At 32.7% G+C, this 16,667-nt stretch overlaps 3 protein-coding genes across 3 annotated transcripts; 1 reads left to right on the top strand and 2 right to left on the bottom strand.

The window, feature by feature from the left end:
* Positions 1-402: 402 nt before the first annotated feature.
* Positions 403-1,013, top strand: LOC149901910 (small ribosomal subunit protein mS37). Its single transcript, XM_090111034.1, has one exon. The coding sequence runs from the start codon at positions 589-591 to the stop codon at positions 958-960; it is 372 nt and encodes a 123-aa protein (XP_089967160.1). The 5' UTR covers positions 403-588; the 3' UTR covers positions 961-1,013.
* A 192-nt stretch (positions 1,014-1,205) lies between these two features.
* Positions 1,206-15,693, bottom strand: LOC149901908 (inhibitor of Bruton tyrosine kinase). The gene is made up of 15 exons (XM_090110651.1): positions 15,477-15,693; positions 14,884-15,244; positions 14,537-14,714; positions 13,974-14,191; positions 11,112-11,300; positions 10,582-10,791; positions 8,728-8,864; positions 8,365-8,499; positions 7,373-7,670; positions 6,943-7,065; positions 6,409-6,691; positions 5,886-6,078; positions 5,324-5,525; positions 1,609-2,841; positions 1,206-1,404 (listed from the first exon to the last, which is right to left on the bottom strand). Exons 2-15 carry the CDS (start codon positions 15,040-15,042, stop codon positions 1,273-1,275), a joined length of 3,690 nt encoding a protein of 1,229 aa, XP_089966777.1. The 5' UTR covers positions 15,043-15,244; positions 15,477-15,693; the 3' UTR covers positions 1,206-1,272.
* LOC149901909 (tetraspanin-1-like) lies at positions 12,085-13,474 on the bottom strand. Its single transcript, XM_090110658.1, has one exon. The coding sequence runs from the start codon at positions 13,345-13,347 to the stop codon at positions 12,328-12,330; it is 1,020 nt and encodes a 339-aa protein (XP_089966784.1). The 5' UTR covers positions 13,348-13,474; the 3' UTR covers positions 12,085-12,327.
* Positions 15,694-16,667: the final 974 nt, after the last annotated feature.

Genomic DNA, 16,667 nt, shown 5'->3' with positions numbered 1-16,667 from the left:
GTGTTAAAAAAATTAATATAAGTATGGATGAAGGTACAAACATTGAAAAAATGTTAATGAAATAATCAAAATCCAAATTACTTAAAATAATCGTAAATATTTTTCAACCAATTATTATGTATACCACTTTATTTACACATTAATGAGGTTATTGCTAACTCTATGAATATTTTTTTTTTTCAACACTGAACTAAGCGCAATCTGCTGGTGCGTTTCACGTTCCAATTAAGCATCAGCATAATTCGGCATTGTGCGGCACTGAGTCGCATTATGCTCTGTAATTGGAAAACGGGGAATATATGTACATAAACATTGTAATCTGTGGCTTCTGGCAAGATATATCATAGCTCTAACTTGATATAATCTCTAGCTCATTATGCTATCTGTATTTTGCCAGTGTCAAATGTCAATGTGACAGTTTCAAATTGCATAAAATAATATAACCTTAAATTTAAATAACTGCAATTAATACGTAATAGAAATGAAGAAATTTCTACTTTAAAATCTTTATAAAGATATTAGTGAATAATCTAAATTGAAGCCGTAGTCTTTTGGGAGTAACAAGGCTTCTCGCTCGTTCAAGCCAAAATGAGATTAAACATACCTTTTTGGGCTCCAAATAGTAAAAATGCAAGAAGATATCAAAGGGAACCTGTACGATTTCAAATGCTACTTCCATTAACATTGAGAAAGGCAGTTTCAGGGAAGGGCGATATAACAAAAGAAGCCGTTTGTATGCAAGAAATGGCAGTACTATTCGCATGTTTTAAAAAGTCGGATTTCAACCAACGGGAATGCCTGAAGGAGGTTGGCGCATTTCAAAATTGTTACAATGAATATAGTGCAAGAGCAAAGGTACAACGGGAAATGGGAAAAAAAGGTATTCTAGTCCCGGGAGAAAAGAAGTTAACTCATAGACAGTTAAATCAGCTCTTAAAAGGTTTCCCCCCTCTAAATTAATAATATAATATAAGTTGTAGTGCTAATGTTGTGAATTTAGAAAAGATAATTAATACTATGGTGTTTCATTTCATACCCAATCTTTAGAAAATTTAATTTTTTTTAAAGTCTAGGGAAGTCTTAACCAGGCTCTGATTGGTTTGTGAAAGTTTCATCTAATAATAAATTTTAACTAATGGAAACAACAAAAACAAGCTTCGATTTAATTATTAAAAAAAATATTGAAATAAAAAATAATACACTCATTATTTTAAATATTTATTTCATAATATTATTGTTACAATATGTAAAATATAAAATAGCACTTAAATATCACTTTGGGGCAGTATGAATCCACTGTGGAGAGGAGACCTGAAGCTCAATGCGTTTCACCGTTATCAGTTCATCATCTACTTCATGGATGTTGTAGAATCGTTCCAGATCTTCTATAGCTTTGTCTTCAAGCTGAAAATTTTATAAAAATTAATTTTTGTAGACTTATATGTTGTTTGTAAATAACACTCCTTCATTTATATTTTTTCTCATGCATTACTAAAGCTTTTTTTATTATTTCAAAATTCATAAGTTCCGTTTTACAATATCAATAGGAACCCTAAAAATAACACATTATAATGTTATATTTGTTGCATATTATATCTTAATTCTTACCTGAGTCAAAGTTAATGGTTTCGACATGATTCTTGACGAGTCGTCTTTTTGTTTCTTTTGATCAGCGAGTATTTGATCGAATTGCAAAGATTTTTGATTCGATTTTGGACTGCTGCTAGCAACAGGTGCTTCACATATTTTCCAAGGATTTTTCGGTTTATCTGGTGGTGATCCAACATTCAATTTATTAGCCAAATAAGTGTCCAAAGTCTGAACAGAGCCATTTTCATTTGCGGCCAATTTTTTTCTTTGCTTTTGAGATAGTTTTGGACCAACATGACTGATTACCAAATTACAATGAGAATTTCTATTAACAAGTTCAGTTATTGTAGATTCTTGTGGTGATGTGGACATTCTTGACGTAGTTGGCGAGTTAAGTTCTTGGATAGTTGTTGATGAATTATTTTTAGTAAGTTTCGTAAAAGTGTTAGCGGGTGCTTCATTGAGTATTTCTTTTGCAGCCGATATTGCTTTTAAACGCGCTTGAACAACTTTTTGTTGTTTTTGCTGAGGGGATAACACTTCAGTCCATTTGTTAGTTTTCTCAGATGACTTTACTGTTTCTTTCGATATTTCTTTGAGGGATAGAGTGATATCGCCAGACGTGTCGTTCAGATCTAAAGACGTCACCGAACTAACGGATTCATATCGCATTCTAGCTTTTTCACTTTCCGTGTACTCAATTTTTTTCGACTTTGTCTTCTTTTTACTGACTTCCACAATACTGCTATCTTTAACATACTCTTCATCAATGTAATCCAAATCTACGGGATAGTTATTAGCGCATTCCTCAATAGTTTCATCGCTTGGTGCAATTGAAAAGGGGGTTATAATACGGGAAGACATTATGGGGTTAAATTTGCAGTAATATTTGCTTATATCCTCAAGCAATTCCTCTTCTAAGGGGTCTAGAGCTCTGTTTTCGAGGATATTTGCGAGGTTTAACGATATATATTCCATACAGCACTGCTTGAGTTGGGTAGCGTTGTATGTGTGGGCAAATTGGCATAATTCTGCGCAGTTTTTCAAAGTGATTAGGTTGGCTAGAGCTACTTCGCACATTTCTCTAAGGCGACCTATAAAGAGTTGGTCGGACACAATGAGCATGCTGCAAATGAAATCGATGCTGTCAGACTTTTGTATTTCGGGACACGCATCGGTGTACAAGAAGTTGATAATTGGCAAGAGAATGCCGTGGTTGATTGGTATTGTTACTTTGGATAGCAATTTGCTCTGAAACAAAAGATCGATTATGAACTATAATGTATACCCTTAAGGGGATTACTATGGTCAAAACCGAAAAACACCTTATACATATTGAATTTTGTTGAGGAAACTGTTGGTACGATTGTCTTAAAAAAAATATATGTGATACTCAAGGATATAATTAACAAAGTGTATTGTTTACTTTTCATTTTAGAACGGCCTAAACATAAAAAAAATACATACAAATCAACCCCTTTTTGAACATAAAACGCATTTTGTTAGGAAAACGGCTACATATTTATATATGAAATTTATACCAAAAAATATGTTATAATATTTGTAACAATGTGTATTGATTGTATTTTCAATTTTCATTATTATTGTTAAATTATCAAGAAAAAACTCGAATTTATAATAAAACCCACATAAAACCTCACCTATATTGCATATTTTCGACGAAATTTGACGGTGTCAGTTCGACTCGGACGGGGGACTGTACGTGCGGTTTTTTTTGCAAAATAACGCTAAAATTCACCGATTTGAATGTTTTGTTAAATTAAACCAGATTGTTATAGATATTTACATGAGCAGTTCATGAAATGAAAGTTAAAAATAGGTATGTAAAGATATAAAAATCTGTTTGAAAATTAGTTTTGTTTTTGAGAGGCGTCATTGAATAATATCCAGTGTTGATAATTTTTGGCAGTAAAATATTATATTAGACCAGGAGTCGGGAGATACTGACACAAAATTAACTCTTAAGTAGTACGCAATGACAAAAAGAAAAATGATGGTCAGAACACTAGTACCGGCGGACTAGTCGCGTGGGCGTTAGTCGAACTCGTCGGATAAATAGCGAAAGTCAAACGATTTGTAACACAAAAATTTTAGAATTTACCGATAGCCCATAAAAAAGATGTAGGCGGTAGTGACATGCCATACTTTTCGTTGTGACTGAAAGCCCGCCATACCGACGCGACGTGAATGTGTTGATTTAAAAAAAACAATTCAACCATTTGTACCAGGCTAACTTTTGCACAGGTAACCATCGTCATGCAGCCATTTACGAAAATCGTCATGCCATACTTTTCGGACGATTCCAAATGGTCGCCATACCGCCGAAAATCTGATACTAGGTATAATAAAATCGTAGGAAAGTCAAAACTGACTTAAACCGATAACAACATTTTTAACCGACGCCTTAAGGACGAAATTCTCAATTCAACTGAACTCTTTGTTGGTTCCGTTACCTCCGCACTTTTAACTGGATGAACCGATGATTTCATGATTCATAAAAATATAAATTATATAAAAATAATTCCTTTGCAGTGACTCTCCGAAGAAGAAAGAAATAGATTCGTGTTACAAATTTTAAAATCATACATAGTACATTTCCTTCGACAAGGTTTTCTGGTACCTATTTATAATCTACCGCCTGACAACTTAACCTCCCCTCCAGTCGGTTAGTTGTCAGTCGATCGCTTACATTTTTTGAAGAGACGATCAGCGAGCCAATTGATCTTAAACAGCCGACCAGTGCGGTCTATAAGTGCCATAGCCGTGCCTTGTGATTTATTTAAGATTTAAGAAAACTATCAAGTGACTGTACCGAAGGAATAATAAAATATTAATTGTAACGAAGGCGTTTTTATTCTACAACCCAATAGTATAATAATCAAATAAGGCGTCATTTTAAATATTATTATAAGAAATATTCCTAATAGGTACCTATGTAGAGATGTACAGAGAACGCTAAATACATTTGCCTGATAGAGGCCGTTCTATAGAATTACGTCAAATAATGTACTCCATCTTTTATATTATCTAATATCTCTGTAGGTGAGATGTTCTCCACCCTAGTCATCATCAGGTTTCCAGAATATAGTAGAGTCCGTGTAGAATAAAATTAATTTCTTTGGTGTTTTCTTAACTGTTCCCCACTCTAGAACTTATAATTACTTGCTTAGTCATATTAAGGTCTCCAGAATGGGTCATGTAGTAGAGACTTTGCTTATAACGGTTAATGTTGAAAGATGAGTCTTCCTACATTACATTTACAACATACATAGTAGTAGTAAATATTGTGTAATATTTACTATTCATAAATGCAATATGTTACTGCCTCTCAGAGAAATCATAAATTAGGTAGAAACCACTAACACATTACGATACAATACGATACAGTGTACAATTTCATAATCTTTGGTCACTTTTACTTCAACAATGATGTATATTATAGAGGGCGGTTAAAAAAACAAATTCAAATGTAGTGACAGAATCATTAAGGTCGTTGAACCGTGTAATTGCCTTAATCTAGAGAATCGTATTTTCCTAATAAATTGCAGTGCCCAAATAAATAAAATGAATGAATAATTCTGCATATACATGAAACTTTCCATAATACCCTCACTTTTACAAAATAAATATTTGTCACTAAAAATGACCAGAAAAAAAAAACTCAACCTAAACTTGACTCAAAATATTTGTATACCCTTAACTTATTTCATACCTCAGTCCAAGAGTGCATAAACATGCCATGGAAGTACTCCAACCTGGCCGCTAGCACGCACTTATGCGCGGATATAAGGACGCCATCTTTGGAGCACACGTTAGTATCTACTAGTTCGGGAAAACTGTCCCGGTCCCACGTTAGCGGGGGGTTCTTTGTGTATGAGGAACTCTCTCGGTGACGTATTGAGTCTTCTTTGTAGCTGAAATAATAAAATTATTGTGTTACTTTATAGAATTAGATAAAATGGTAGAGTTGACTACATTTTTCGAGGAATGTAGAGTAACTAGGTAAGATAATTTATTTTTTTCAGTAAAATAAAAGAATGAAAATACACGTTTGCAAATCCATTAATTCGTATTTTATTGAATATCTGAATGTGGATAAACCACCACCAAAAATAGAAAACATTTATATACATGGAAAAAATAATTAATTTCTATAATTAATTATTTTTTTAAAACAAAATTAAGACATTAAAAACAAAACACAACTTAAATAAATTAATCACAATATTTTGTTAAAATCAAATTTATCTAAGAATCAAGCAAAAACCACTCACTAGAATTTCTCAAGCAACTTATGCAGTCCCACAACTTGTAATTTCTTAGCGGAGGTCTGTACAAGTTTCACGGGATCGCAATACAATTTGGGCGGGCGAGGTGCCGCGTTCGTTCCGTTCTGACGACGTTTGTTATTCTTGCGTTTATCTTGGTTCTTGTACACTTCGAATGCTGATATTTCTGATGGGTTTTCTAAAAAACATTTTTTCAAACTGTAGATGGTATTTAAAAAATAAAATGTTACGAGTACAGATTAATATTGTGTACACGTAACATTTAATTGTATGTTTAAAATATAATAAACACTTAGTTAAAGAGTTTAAAGTGATTTAACCCATTGAGCCCCGAACGGCCCGATCGGTCCACGACACAATAGATTTTCTATTGTGTCTGTGATTCCGAGGCCTGAGTTATTAATTAACTAAAAAAACAATGAAACTTACTGAAAGCATTTGAAACTTAACTGATTAAATACAATCTCGAAAAAACTGTACACCAAATCTCTTATAATAATAAACTTACCAATAACTTCTTCTTCAATATCTACATCTCTTTCTTTCTTGACACCAACTACATCTTCTTTCCTTATCTTCAATCCACACGGGCCCGGTTCGGCAACGTCGCACGACCCAGTGTACATGTATTTTAGAATCCGTTCAAAAACTTCTGGAAGGACATTCTCCAAGCAAATGATGGGTTTTTCATCATTTATATTTGTTGCTTTTGCTTCTTGATATAGGTTGTATAATAATTCGCTGCTTGACGCGACTATGAACATATGCGCTGGGAACATCTTTGATCCAATCTGTGTGAAATCAAAATGTTAATATTAAAATCTTGTAGGTGACAATGATTGATAAAACAATACTTCATGCATTTTATTTCACAAAAGTTTGTAGATATTATTAAGATTTTTTTAAAGTGAAAGCATGCAATTTATATACTTAATTAAAATTTAAAACCTGCTATAAAAAAAATTTAAGATATATATGACACAAAAAATTGTAGTAAATACATAATTTGATGTTATGAAATAATAAATTATATTATATGTACCTTAAAAATGACATCATGTAATAAATCATCTTCCGAAGCAGTTTCCACGAGAGATTCCATGTGTTTTGAGAGACTCGTTGGAGATAATTCCGGCACCGATAATAGACCACACGTTGGTTTATTCTAAAATAAGTATGTAATTTAATAATTAATTATTTTACAATAACTGTATGAAAAAATAATTTTGAAAAATTGCAAGTAATTAAAGAATACAAAATAAATTAGGGAAATATGGTGATAAGCAGTTAAAAATGCCTTTAAATATTTGAATATTAGTAAGAAATGAGAGACATTTTTTTAATAATTAATAACTTATAAATGATAATCTTATAGCGTTAAAATCAATGCAGTGATGATAATAGGGAAAATTACTATTATATAACACAAAATCATACATTTAAACACAATTCCATGGTAATTTAACAAATACCTGTAAGCACGCAAAATTCAATCCCTCATAATCGACCGCAATAGCCGTAGCTCTATGTATGTTTGGTATTTTGATAATCTTCACAGAAGTACAGTCGTCCTTCTCTAAAAACTTAACTAGCGCCGTTTTGCCGCTATCTTTCTCTTTCTCTTTCCTGATTGGTTGGATTGGAGTGGGCGTGGTCTTGCGCGAAATGTGACCAATGAACGCTTCGCCGTATTTAGTTGTGAAATAGAGAGCGTCGTGGGTTAACGCTACTTGCGTTATTTTTACTTGGTGAGTGAGGCCGAAGACGCATCTACAACAAAGTGTCGAATCATTTGACTGTTGTGTAGTTTGTGGTAAATAGATACAAAATTACGGTATTCTTAATTTAGGAAAAGTTGTTTAATGTACTATGTGGCAGTATGTACCTTATTTAAAAGATAAATAATTGATGATTAATTTTGCACGCCTCATAAGCGAAGCGTTGAGGTGGGTACTACTGTCGCTTCGCGCAAAACATCTGATTTTTCAAACTTAAAATGTCTTTATGTATCATACATTGCACTTGTAAGATAATACATACACACACATATTAAGAAAAAACACTATTTTTAACGTTCATGATATTTTTGATGTCATTTTTGTTATTTAAACTAGTTAAAAAACAGTTTAAAAAAGTTCTGTCTTGGACGTCCGTGTGTCTGTATGTGCGGATCCTTTTTCTTGTTAACACGATAGCGACCGAAATACTTTACTAATCGAGTCTTTTTTTTTCTCTTACGCTTGAGTATGCTCAGGAATAGAACCCTTTCATTTTTCAGGGTCTGATTCGATGTGGTTTAATTGTTATTAAATAAACAAAAATAATAATTAATAAATAATTATTAAAAAAAAATTATGAGGCGTGCACTTTTGGATTTTCCAAACTATTTTTATTTACATAATTCTAACAATTAAAATTAAATTAAGTACATACTTTTAAAACAATGTATAATCAATGTACAAACCTGGTAAGACGGTTGGTAGTATCTTGCCATATCATAAGTTGTCCAACATTTGTTAGCAATAAGACAGTAACTCGAGAATATGTTCCTGTCTCACTAACTTTTGCTTCTACACATACTTGGTGTAAGTTGATCTGTCTGAAAATGTATTTAAAACGTATTAACAAAAAGACATTGTACTCTTAGCGGGTAGATAACATTTAGAGTATTACACATGACAAGTCTAAATAGTGTTTCCCTATTGTATCGCAATAATAAGTTCTTTCACAAATAACACTACTTATTTAAAATTCAATGTTTTTTTTTTCATGTTATATTTGGATTTCATTGAAATTATCATTTATAAAAAAAAATAAAAATTCTTACTTAACAGCGATTTTCTTGCAAATATACTTATGTAGGAGGTAAACATCGCCTCGGCTGGTCGAAATTACTGTCGCAGCGTCTGAAGCATCTACCAGCTCGAATTTTGTCTCTTCTTTATTATTCATCGATATGGCAACCTGAGATTTTATTTATTTTAATACATAGCATTATGGGTAAAAAAAAAATAGTTAACCAGTGTGGAAAAGTTGTTTTCGTTAACAAATTTAATAAAATTACATATTTAAATAATTGGGTCGATCAACTTTTAATGGTCCGACGGTACACGCATCATGTCCCTGAACGATAATTAATAAACATGAAATCATAAAGAGTTAAATTGGTTTTAATTATATTCTTTTTAATATTTTCTAACATTATTGTAAACAATATTTTACTTGTTTTATTAATTTGTGCGTAGTTTCATGGTTGTCCAGAGACTAAATGCAATTTTCCAGTACTATCACATTTGTCCCCAAGCTACAATGCATTAAAAAACTTCGCATCACGAACACATACTATCACGACCATAAATACCAAATACACTTCTTGTTTCAGTTAATGATTATTGACATAAAAACATACAAATAATTTTTTTTTTATTGGATATAATATGATTTTCAGGCATTTTACTTATGTCCCCATAAATCATCTACATGGCACAGGTCTCACAGACAACCGTAATTTAGTTATGGAAACAAAACACAGAGTGCGCGGTAGATTCCTAAACAACAAGCTAAACACAATAATTAACTGTCGGGCTCAAACGCCATTTTGATTTGTATAAAATCACGGCAACAGTCGTCCGAGCAACGTTGGTGAGTGTGGGGTGGCTTTATTGTCAGTCCGTCAGACAACTGTGATTAAAACATAAGTACTTGATGCATTGTTATCAATTATACTACACGAGATGCGCTTTCGTCTATAATTTAGTGTGAGCTGAGATTAATATATAAAATAACAATAGTATTTGCTTGGCGGGTCAAAATTTTAAAAATGTCCCGCGGACAACCAGTCACTTGGCCAACCAAAGTGGTTGCACCATGGACAATTTGGTTGTCCCTAGGACAATAATGTTTTGTTTATTACTCGGCTGTTTCGGGAACACATTTTTATGACGCGATTTTATGTCTAGTTTAATTGTAATTTTAACATTTCAAAAATCAAGACGACTAAGATGTCCCCATATGAAAATCACATTATACTTCTTTCATTCAGTTATATCGAGAATCAGTTCATTTAAATTAAGTAAAATCAATAATACGATACGTAACAACCTCGCTTTAATAGTTTTTTTGTAAAAAATATCACTATTTCCGCTTTACTGAAACTTTTTTATATATGAAACATTGTTTGGTTGTTCAAAAGACATCATTCGTTTCAATTTTAATAAAAATATTTCGTATTTTGGGTGTAAATAGAACAAATATCAAAATATTATTTATTATTTAATATTAGAAGAATTTATTTTAATTCTGAAGGGAATTTAACATTTAAAAAAGTACTATTGTGTAAGTTGTCCAAAGGACATTATTTCCCGTGAATAGATCGGTTCGTGAAGTTAAATCCACAAATGTATTTAATCAACATCACTGCTGCCTATATAATCTTAATCTACGAAGAATTATCTTCTAAATGAAATAGTAAAATGCTGAAAATTAAGTTTAAAAAAAAAATACGAGAAAATTATGATCGGGACCTTTAAAAATTGATTGACCCAATTAATCACATGAATCAACAGGTTGAAACCTGTTGAAATTTAAATAAATAAATATTTATTTATTTAAATTTCAACTCAGTCAAATCCATTAATTACCAAAAATATTTTATTTATCGTCATGATAACTGTACACTTACTCTCTTCGGCGTTGGGACAACTTTATCCTCAGCCTGGTGCCCCAATTGCCCCAAATTAATACCCCAAGTGTAAACTCCCCTTGCGTTCCACAACACCGCGTGCGACCGTCCCGCGCACACGCCTATGGGATTCGATATCTGATACTTTGTTGTGGCCACTTTAGACCCTGGGTTTGTATTGTCAGAACTGGTCGAGGAATATTGGTACATCTGAAATTTAAATGTTATGTCGTTTTGTAGGCAGTAAAATTGAAACACCAGAACTTTCTTTTTAAATTAATGTAAATGACAAAGTATGTAAAAACCGGCACAAATAGCCAACTATCAGATAGGCAAAATACACTGAAATTATATTTAGTGATAATTTTCATATTTTACAACAATCCTGGCAGCGACTTTAATTCTCTACCAAGTATTGAAAAACTAATGTAAAAACACACGATTCAGAAATAAAAGAAATCTGGTTTATAACTTGACCACAATTACTATACCACAACATTAATAACTTTTTTTATAAATTTAAAACATACCGCACCGCTCTGCAGCAGGAACACCGTAGAGGTGAGAGTCAAGGCCACCTGCCTACAAGGTTCATGTAACTTCACGAGGGTAGGTCGTAAAGCAGTGGCCATCGTACCACCCGCTCGGCTTGGCTGGCCAGCGGACCACACCGAGCCATTGCTATTGAGGAATACGCTGTGGAACTTACCTAGACACACCTATAACAAATATTTAAATTAGTAATTTTAAATCTTTTTAATCAACAATTACGGTACCACGAGCAAATCCATTTTTTATAATCGTACCAGCTCCCACGGGCCACGACACAAGTTCTCTTAGTGTGGGAGCTACAGTTAATAATTTATATTGTATAATAAGTGACAGCAAAATACGATGTTGTTAAATTTTGTTTTGTAACATACTGTGGTTTTGCTGAAATAAATAATTTTTCATTTTCATTTTCATTTTCATTGGAGCTATAATGTTGCACGTTAATATCGCTGTCTGATATAGTAAAGAATACGCAATACTGATAATCTACACTAATATTTGGCTTTTATCACTTTTGAAATTATTTTACCATTGGAAAGCTACATACCAAGTAACATCTCTCCGCAAAAGCGAGGTAAGCTATGCTATAACGGTACAAGTTGTTTTCCGTTTGCAGACGCTTTTTTACTATTATTTAATTTAATTTATTTATCATTACATCAATTACCTTTACAGGCTTAACCTAATGCGGTATTGACTTACACTAAAACTTTACACAAAAACTAAACTAATAATAAAACAACTTAAACTAACAAACTAGATAGTAATCTAAGAAATAAATAAACACAATAAAAATACAATTAATAGCTAATAATATACAGAAGAACCTTTGCTAATTCACCCAACGGGCACGTAAAAATGTCCACGTTGCCATGGACGTCATTGAGAATGTGTAGTGCTCGCACGAGAGGAGACTTCGCGAGCAGCATGGTTCGCGAATCGCGCCTGAGGGACATAAAGTAGCGGCGGCCTGTGACGCTTCTCAGTGTACTTGTCCGGCACACATAAAGACAGGGATTGCAGCACCCCAGGGTTATGTGCAAATCCCCGCAATTATTTAATTAAATTATTTAGTTTCGTAGTGTAAACAAATTGGTGGATTTTAGCTTTTATGAGCTTATATCACTAGCAGTCGGTATAGTAAAAAAAAATAATTGGGCAGTAAAAATGAACACAAGATTTGATTTAATTTCTTTATTTTGTAAACGATCTCCTATCTCCAGAGAAACCATGATTTCCACCGTAAACACTCGATGTCAATTTATACGTTAATCCTGGGTTGATGGCTGAAACAACCCTGACTACTTTCTTTGGTGGTTCTTCAGCAAACATCATGTTATCTAGAGAGGAGTTGGAAACAACCACTTTGTCCAAATTATCTACAGTTGGAATATAAGACGCGAAATCACCAGCAATAGCTCCTATTAGTGGCTCACCACGAATAATACAATATGCGAAAAGCATGATAACTGAATATGCAAATAGAATTAACACAACATAAAATATAATCTTCGCTTTATTATCTTTAATTGACTGTCTCAACGCATTGAAACAACCTTTATCAATATAAGCCTCGATATTCTCTATACTTTGAGTACAATTTTTAGAAACGGGTACTAAACTCGTTTTATTCGTTAGTTTGCAACACTGCATTGGATATATTTTATCCATGTTATTCTTCTGCCAAAGGGTACTAAAAAAATCTTGATAGTTATCCACTCCGCAGCATTCATAGTCTACCATAATTTTATTCGTAACATAAGTTATAAGATCATGGTCCCTGCCATAGTAACGTGTTACGGCAGTGCGTAAATAACTTCGTGTTTTTGGGTTATCCGTGTAAATATTATAAATGCCCGAAACGAAGAATAGCCAGAATGAAGTGAAGGATAAAGCAGTGACGAGGAAGATGTATGATTTTATGGCACATTTAGTTCTACATCCTGCTCCAAGGACGCCGCAACAAGATGTTAACACAGCGAGACAAGCAACTGGTATTAATATGGTCGTCATTGGAGTAAACCAGAGCTTTAGATTGACGAAATTCGCGATAGCTGACACTAAAGAACTTTTGGTCACAGTGTAATTAACTTCTGTGAAGAACTCGGTGTTTATCATGCACCAAAGACAAATCGCCAAGCTTATAAGGCCCAAGAGGAAAAATAAAAAGTTTGTAAAACCGAGACATGTGCGCGGTAGACCCACTGTATGCATTTTGATGATTGAATTAAAAAACTAAACAAGAACTACATCAAAGAGACAACATATTATATGTCATAGAGACATGTGAAATGACATTTTTATATTTTTTTAATAAATTGCATAATGATTGCATAAAGATTGCATAATATCATTTATAGACAGGACAAAGCAACACAATTTAGATACGATTTAAGTTGCAAAAACTATGGTACAATATTTACAAGGGCAAAAATACGAAAGTGGAGAATTTTCCCTGAGTTCCTATCATTTAAAATATGTAGTAGCATATTTATTTGTAATTAAATACCTATCAAGAAAAATTTGATAGCTGAGCAATCGATATCATGTCACGCACAGTAGTTACTATGATATTGGATACAGCTATATCTAATATCTAAAACTTTATTGTTGAATGTCGCTCAAACACATGAATCTAATAAATCCTCATATGCTAAAACCCAGGATACAGTTAATTCAATAAGCAAGTTGTAACCATAACAGACTTTATAGTGAAGTCAACATAAAAAGCATGTTAGAAAACGTAGAAAAACTTCAATTCTTTATAGTTAGTCATAAAATTAATTTTAGAAATAAAAAAATTTTTTACCAAAGTAGCACAGACAAAAAAAAATACTGACTTGTCTAATATCTTCATTAGTCCGACTGAAGCATGTCAGCAGATCTGGCATGTTCTTAGGCTGGTGGGATCCCGTGCCCAGTGTATAGTTGGAGTTACTGCCCCATACATACACATCATTTGGCATGTCGTTACAAACTTTGCAAATGTATTGACGATCGAGCATTGCATGCTCAAAGGCCTTATAATCATCCTTGTCTAATATATCTGGGTATACGCCTATAATTAAATAAATAAAATATATATAATAGTGAAGAGAATGTATTTAATAACGAGACTTGAATAAAAAAAATTTTTTTTTAATAAAAAAATTTTGGTTTTGAAAAAAAATTTTTTTCAATTTCGATGCTTTTGAGTTTGTTTTTTGATGATAAAGTAAAGAAGTAAAAGTATAAAGTGATATAATTTTATTGATAAGATTTAAACAATCTCTAGCAACCAAACCGTAAGTTCTTATCTATTCATAATTGTTGTTGTTGTTGTGTATTATTTTATCACCTTTATCAGTATGAACATAATTTAGTGTGTAATTTTCATACCACACAAACTTTTTTTTATACTTACCAATCTTAATTAAAGACACTGCCGAGTGTATTTGTCCATAAAATATGCTTCTATGCAGAGGTGTGTAGCCTGATTCTCGATCTTTTGCATTTATAAATGCTTCTGAAGAGTGCTTGATAAGCCAATGCATCAATTCATTTCTACCTCTTGATACTGACATATGCAAAGCCGTACGACCCTAGGAGAAAAAATTGTTTACTGTTATTAAAATATCAATATTTTAGATACATTCAATGAATAGCTAGCTATCACTATCATTAAGAACACTATATAATGGGTTTAATTTATTATAAAATGTTATGCAACATTTAATTGATGCATAAGTTATTGTAAATAACAAAACTTACCTCAAAATCGAAAGCTTTGGTGAAATTTGCACAAGTTGCTTTGATAAAACTGGCAAGTGATGCATCACTAATGGACCTTTTGGTTATTGCGCTTGTTAATATTTGTCCATGTGTGCGAGACTTGCACTTTTTTGTGCAATCAGCTTCAGGTTTACTCATTGTTGAAATAATAAAAATTTCTTATGATATAATATTGTGTACTTTGTGTTACTCTATGATATTTTGTTAACAGGTACAATGTAGATATGACACTGATCTTAAAATGAACTAAATGTGAGCAAATAAAAACCAGAGGTTGGCTAAGCCAGACCCCTGTAGGGCCTCCTTTTCTTCAGAACAACATAATTGTTTTTGGTGCGGTCTGAAAGTAAAAAATAAAAATTGTAAGTGTCGCTTGGCATAGTCAGTATATCATTCACTAAACAATATTATCAATGTTGTTATTTAAGTCTTAGTTTATTCGTATTTCAATCAAAATATAAGTGATATCAAAAAGTACTTTCTAAAATTTTTTGTAGCTATCACCAGATTTTATATTGGGCGTCCTTGACATTCGATATGCATTAGAATAAATAGAAACTGATACAACATACCTTTACAAGAATCCAGATGCACAGAATTTACGTTTAGTGGAAAAGGATTGCGAAGACATTATTTACGTTATGAAATGAGAAATTGGGTACATTAAATTCTAAAATGCTATAATATTACATATAAAATGCTATAAAATAATTAATTTGCTATTTTCGGCGAAAACTTGATCACCTTGCAAAATCCTACTTTTTGACATATCTTGTTTCGTCAGACGTCAATTTCACCAGCCATCTGTGACATGTCAGTTGCCAGTGATTAATGTTAACCACTCACAACTATTCACTGTGATTAAAACATCGATTTTAATATAATATTTTAATCAGGTTATTGCTGGTTATTGTTAATGCATCAGGCTATGCGCGGCAATAATTAACTACAAAAAAAAAATTGTTCAAAGACGGCTATGTGCCGTAAGAAGTAACGACGAACAAGCTTCAATTTAATATATCTAATAGAAATTCATTAGATTTAAGGTTCATAAACGAATAGAAAATGTTAGTAATGTATTATATTTTGAGCCACAACACGAATTTCATGTTGTGAGCCTGCCTTTTAATGCGACCACAACGCGTTGTGAGCTATTAGACTACAAGCCCGCATAGGACAAAAATATGGGTCAAATGAACCACCAGGGGACATATCTAGAACGATAGCAGAGCAAAAAATAATAAGATTCATCACTATGCCGTCACTTGTAAGCTGTCCAACTGAGTGCAGATGAGAATTGAAAAGTACAGGTAGACTCGGTAAATTTTGGTCATATATTTTTGTACGGCATTCTTAACCATCGATAGATCCATTAAAAATAATAAGAAACCGCTCAGTGCCGTACAAAAATGGTGGTCCACCAAGTCGGAATTTTTATTTAATTTCCGAGAGTTGCCGGGGGTAAATTTGGTCATTTGACCATGGACGGCATCTGTGTCATACTATTGCTATACTGCTTTTAATCCATTATTCCGCAACGCCGTACAAAAATCATGGGGACAAGGGGAAAAAAATCGAGAGTTGCAATCCCCTCTCTTTCCCCACTCCAGGGGGTCATTTGACTAAGTACGGCTTCGGTTCCAAAACATTATCTAGCACTCAAAAGTACTATTAAAAGCAATGCCGTCAAAAAATAATTGTTCTTTTAAATGTATACCAATAATCATCTTAATTTCATCGAATTCTTGATATAAAGAGCTGTA

The sequence above is a fragment of the Colias eurytheme genome, chromosome 16, assembly GCF_061535395.1.
Source record: "Colias eurytheme isolate Ceu_HAF_F1 chromosome 16, ilColEury1 Martin Lab GWU primary, whole genome shotgun sequence".
NCBI lineage: Eukaryota > Metazoa > Arthropoda > Insecta > Lepidoptera > Pieridae > Colias > Colias eurytheme.
Note: the sequence above shows the minus strand (reverse complement) of the source record. Positions and strands in the feature narration are given on the sequence as shown.

Bases quoted from the DNA above. Each gene is read 5' to 3' on its own strand.
- LOC149901909 (XM_090110658.1), bottom strand. From the start codon at position 13,347: ATGCATACAGTGGGTCTACCGCGCACATGTCTCGGTTTTACAAACTTT.
- LOC149901910 (XM_090111034.1), top strand. From the start codon at position 589: ATGAGATTAAACATACCTTTTTGGGCTCCAAATAGTAAAAATGCAAGA.
- LOC149901908 (XM_090110651.1), bottom strand. From the start codon at position 15,042: ATGAGTAAACCTGAAGCTGATTGCACAAAAAAGTGCAAGTCTCGCACA. The intron at 6,692-6,942 runs GTACATATAATA...GATTTCACACAG, and splicing joins TACATGATGTCATTTTTAAG to ATTGGATCAAAGATGTTCCC. The intron at 1,405-1,608 runs GTAAGAATTAAG...TAAAATTTTCAG, and splicing joins AACCATTAACTTTGACTCAG to CTTGAAGACAAAGCTATAGA.